This window comes from Colobus angolensis, unplaced genomic scaffold (genome assembly GCF_000951035.1).
Source record: "Colobus angolensis palliatus isolate OR3802 unplaced genomic scaffold, Cang.pa_1.0 Scaffold93, whole genome shotgun sequence".
NCBI classification, from domain to species: Eukaryota; Metazoa; Chordata; class Mammalia; order Primates; family Cercopithecidae; genus Colobus; species Colobus angolensis.
Genome location: NW_012123265.1, coordinates 1746877 through 1752201, shown reverse-complemented (window position 1 = coordinate 1752201; position 5325 = coordinate 1746877). Strand labels below are relative to the sequence as shown.

Genomic DNA, 5325 nt, shown 5'->3' with positions numbered 1-5325 from the left:
AGAGAGAAAACTCAAAATGGTACAAAGAATAGTATAATATTAAATTATTTTGTAATATTACTATTTATATATAGTCAGTATTAACCTTTTCTGGCTCTTTTTTTTTTCTTTTGAGATGGAGTCTCCCTGTGTGATCCAGGCTGGAGTGCACTGGCACAATCTCAGCTGACTGCAACCTCTGCCTCCCAGGTTTAAGTAATTCTTGTGCCTCAGCCCCCCAAGTAGCTGGGATTACTGGCCACCACACACAGCTGATTTTTGTATTTTTAGTAGAGATGGGGTTTTACCATGTTGGTCACACTGGTCTTGAACTCCTGACTTCAAGTAATCTGCCCACCTCAGCCTTCCAAAGGGTTGGGATTACAGGTGTAATCCCACTAGGCCCAGCCTGGATTTTCTTTTATTGTATTTGTATGTCTTTTTATAAATACACATACACACACAATGTTTTTTAATTGGCCTTATCTGATATAGTTTTATATCTTGTTTTGCAGTTTTCACTTATACTATCATAGACATTTTCTTCTGTTATTAAATATTAAGTATTATTTAAATATTAAATAATAAATATTCTTCAAAAATATTTTCACCACACGAGTAGTTTTTTGGCATGTTTATGCCATCTATTGAACACATTTTTATTTTCTTTTGAGATGGAGATTTGCTCTGTCATCCAGGCTGGAGTACCGTGGCACAATCTCAGCTCACTGCAGCCTCTGCCTCGTGGGTTCAAAGAATTCACCCTGCCTCAACCTTCCGAGTAGCTGTGATTGCAGGTGCCTGCCACTACGCCTGACTAATTTTTGTGTTTTTCAGTAGAGATGGGGTTTCACCATGTTGGCCAGGTTGGTCTTGAACTCCTGACCTCAGATGATCTGCTGGCCTTGGCCTCCTAAAGTGCTGGGATTACAGGTGTGAGCCAACACACCCAACCTGAACACACTTTTGCTGTTACTTAGAACGTACCTGTAATCAGTGTTTGTTTTCAGGGCCCTTCTCCATGACCTATTTAGAACAGTAGAGACATGAGTATTTTCTGAGATCTAGGTTGGTGCTTGGTACATCCCAAGTAATAGTTAATCCTAAATCCCATACCTATCTTTTTTTTCCTTTTCTTTTTTTTTTTTCTAGAGACAGAGTCTCACTCTGTTGCCCAGGCTGGAGTGCAATGGCGTGATCTTGGCTTGCTACAGTCTCTGCCTTCCAGGTTCAAGAGATTCTCCTGCCTCAGCCTCCCAAATAGCTGGGATTACAGGCATGCACCACCGCGCCCGACTAATTGTTTTGTTTTTAAGTAAAGATGGGGTTTCACCATGTTGGCCAGACTGGTCTCAAACTCCTGACCTCAGACTGGTCTCAAACTCCTGACCACTTGCCTCTGCCTTCCAAAGTGCTGGTATTACAGGTGTGAGCCACTGTGCCTGGCTGCATACACATCTTTTTCTTTTCTTTTCTTTTCTTTTTTTTTGAGATGGAGTCTCACTCTTTCACCCAGGGGTGGAGTGCAGTGTCGTCATCTCTTGGCTCACTACAACCTCCGCCTCCCGGATTCAAGCGATTCTTCTGCCTCGGCCTCCAGAGTAGCTGGGATTACAGGCGCGCACCACGACGCCCAGCTAATTTTTGTATTTTTAGTAGAGACGGATTTTCACCATGTTGGTCAGACTGGTCACGAACTCCTGACCTGGTGATCTGCCCGCCTCGGCCTCCCAAAGTGCTGGGATTACAGGCGTGAGCCACCACGCCTGGTCTGCATAGGAATCTTCTATGAAAGGATTGATTACAGTACTTCTTTGAATGGGGCTGGGGTCCCAATTTATGTACTCTTGTGACTAGGTATTAAGTAGTTGAGAGCTGTTGTGATGTGACCTGGGAATGGATGATTTCCTAATGGCATTGATTTTTTAATGTCCTTAAAATACTCTGCTAGCCAAACAAAACACAGCTGATCTTCAAACCCACCAGTTTTCCCACCCACATACTAGGAATAAAAGTGGACCTGTTTTCCAAATGTGAAGAGATATAATCAACACTTTTAAATTTTGTTTTAATTCAGAGAGAAACCTAGGTATCTAGGTAGTTGGCAAGAAGAAACCATTAGAGGCCAGGTGTGCTGACTCACACCTGTAATCCCAACTCTTTGGGAGGCCTAGGCAGGAGTACTGCTTATGTCCAGAAGGACAGCTTGAGCCCAGGAGTTGGAGACCAGCCTGGGTAACATAATAAGACCCTGTCTCTACGAAAAAAAATTTTTTTTAGTTGTGTATGGTAATGCATTCCTGTAGTCCCAGCTCCTAGGGAGGGTGAGATCTGAGGATCACTTGAGCACAAAAGATTGAGGTGGCAGAGCTGTGATCACGCCACTGCACCTCATCCTGGGTGACAGCGCATGACCCTTTCTGAAATCTAACAAACAAAAACAACGGTTAGAGAACCTACACAATGAAAAGAAGTACAATCTGCAGTTTGAAACTCAAGCAATTAAAAGAAAGAAATGCCAGAAATAGGATCTCTAGAAAATGTAGCAACTTGGAACCAGTCATTATCAGAGAAAGGTGGCACCATGAATGCTGTTTGTAAAAGTTGGTAATGTAAATAGCTGGACACGGTGGCTCACACCTATAATCCCAGCACTTTGGAAGGCCAACATGGGAGGATCACTTGAGCCCAGGAGTTCGAGAACAGCTTGGGCAACAAAGTGAGACCCTGTCTCTACAAAAATAAAAATTTAAAAATCGGCTAGGCACAATGGCACATGCTTGTAGTCCCAGCTACTTGGGAGGCTGAGGTGAGAGGATTGCTTGAGCCCAGGAGTTTGATGTTTCGGTAACCTGTGATCATGCTACACTGGGCAATAAATAACCTGGGCAACAGAGCAAGACTCTGTCTCTAAAACAATAAAAATATAGGCCGGGCGCAGTGGCTCATGCCTGTAATCCCAGCACTTTGAGAGGCTGAGGCGGGCAGATCACCTGAGGCCAGGAGTTTGAAACCAGCCTGACCAACATGGTGAAACCCCGTCTCTACTGAAAATACAAAAATTAGCTGGGCATGGTGGCACGTGCCTGTTACCCCAGCTACTTAGGAGACTGAGGCAGGCTTGAACTCTGGAGGCGGAGGTTGCCATGAACTGAGATTGCACCACTACACTCCAGCCTGGGCGAGAGAGCGAGACTCCGTCTCAAAAAATAAATAAATAAAATTTTAAAAATGAATTTTGAAAGAAAGGCTTACTTGGTGTTTGTCTGCTAGTAGTTTCCTAGAACTTGTCTTCTCTTCATTGCACGCAATATAGTTTTACATCTTTGAACTTAACATACTTTTTATAATTAGATTTATAGATTTTAACGGATAGTTGTTGCGTGGAAGAAACATATTAAACATTTAAGCAAAAAAGAGAAAAGCGGATGAGGTAAATGTGTTGGAGTCAGTATGAAGTTGAAGATATTAATGAAGTTTTATTAGTTTATTTATAGTTGTAGTCTAAGAAAATAATTGGCTGAGTGTGGTGGCTCAAGCCTGTAATGCCAGCACTTTGGGAGGCCAAGACAGGAGGACTGTTTGAAGCCAGGAGTTTGAGACCAGGCTGGGCAACAAAGTGAGACCATGTTGCTGTTTAAAAAAAAAAAAAAAAATTGGCTGGGCACAGTGGCATGCATCTGTAATCCTAGCTACTTGGGAGGCTGAGATGGGAGCATCACTTGAGCCCAGGAATTGGAGGCTGCAGGGAGCTATGATCAAGTCACTGTGCTCCAGTTTGGGCAACAGAGTGAGACCCTGTCTTAAATAAATAGATATACTTAGAAATCACATTAATATATCTATTTTGTTTTATAAACAACTTAGTTCTTTTAGTGTGTTGTGTTACCATTGTCTTGAATTTTAAAAGCCTGAATGAATTAATCCCAAAATTTGCTTCTCTTTATTTTCTTTTTGTAGCTTGAGTTTGTCATTTGTGTATGAAAGATTTTTAATTAATATTTTGTTTTTTCTCAACTCTTTAAAAAAATTCAAAACAGCCCAGCGGTCTGCTCAAGAACTTCCTCATATTGAGAAGTACAGTATCAACAGTTGTTCTGTAAATGGAGGTCATGAAATGATTGTGACTGGATCTAATTTTCTTCCAGAATCCAAAATCATTTTTCTTGAAAAAGGACAAGGTAAGTAATATATGAGTTGATTGACTTCAAACTAAGGGGCAAAGGATAAAATAAATTATTTAGATGTTTTAGTAACAAAAATTACAAAGTAGTTTTCATAAAGCTATGGGTGTCATTTTGCACTAGAGTCTATTTTAAACCAAATATTTATTAAATTTTCATATAAATGTTAAATTATTTTTAAGGAGCTGGGCATGGTGGCACATGCCTATAGTTCCAGCTACTCAGGCTGAGGCAGGAGGATCACTTGAGCCCAGAAGTTCTAGGTTACAGTGAGCTCTGATTGTGCCACTTCACTCCTCAGCCTGGGCAACAAAGTGAAACCTTGTTTCTAAATAATAATATAATAATAGTAATTTAAGATGTCTGAAAAGTAGAATTCCCCCAGCAACTCTACTCCTAGGTATATACTTGAAAGGGTTAGAAATACATGTCCATACATGAACTTACAGATAAGTATTTATAGCAACTTTATTTATAATTGCCAAAAAAAATGTAAACAACCTAAATGCTCACCAACTGATAAATGGATAAACAAAATGTGATATATCCACACAGTGGAATATTATTTAGTCATAAAAATTAATGAAGTACTCATACATGCTACAGCATGGATAAACCCTGAAAATAGGCTCAGTGAAGGAAGCCAGCACAAAAGGACACATAGTATATGACCCCATTTATATAAAATGTCCAGTATAGGCAATCCAGAAACCAAAAGTAGATTACTGGTTACCAGTGGTTGGAGGAAGTTGTCAGTGGTGAGTGACTGCTGATGGGGACTAGGTTTCCTTTTGGAGTGATGGAAATGTTCTGGAATTAGTGGTGATGGTTGTACTGCTCTGTGAATATCCCCCAACCCTCTGAGTTGTATACTTTAAAAGGATGGATTTTATAGTATTTGAATTATACCTCAATTATTTTTAAAGTAGAAGAATTCATGTTTATCAGGGTGTTTGATTTTTTCTTTTCTTTTCTTTCTTTCTTTTTTTTTGAGAGGGAGTCTTGCTCTGTTTCCCAGGCTACAGTGCAGTGGCACGATCTCGGCTCACCGCAAGTTCCGCCTCCTGGGTTCACGCCATTCTCCTGCCTCAGCCTCCCAAGTAGCTGGGACTACAGGTGACCACCACCACGCCTGCCCAATTTTTTGTGTTTTTAGTAGAGA

At 40.8% G+C, this 5325-nt stretch overlaps 1 protein-coding gene across 1 annotated transcript in view; it reads left to right on the top strand.

Annotated features, from left to right (window-relative positions):
• NFATC3 (nuclear factor of activated T-cells, cytoplasmic, calcineurin-dependent 3) overlaps positions 1–5325 on the top strand; it is a 172948-nt gene that overhangs the window by 106151 nt on the left and 61472 nt on the right. Inside the window, exon 9 of the mRNA XM_011932130.1 lies at positions 4020–4160. Coding sequence (XP_011787520.1) covers positions 4020–4160 — 141 coding nt within the window. The remainder of the gene's footprint in view (positions 1–4019; positions 4161–5325) is intronic.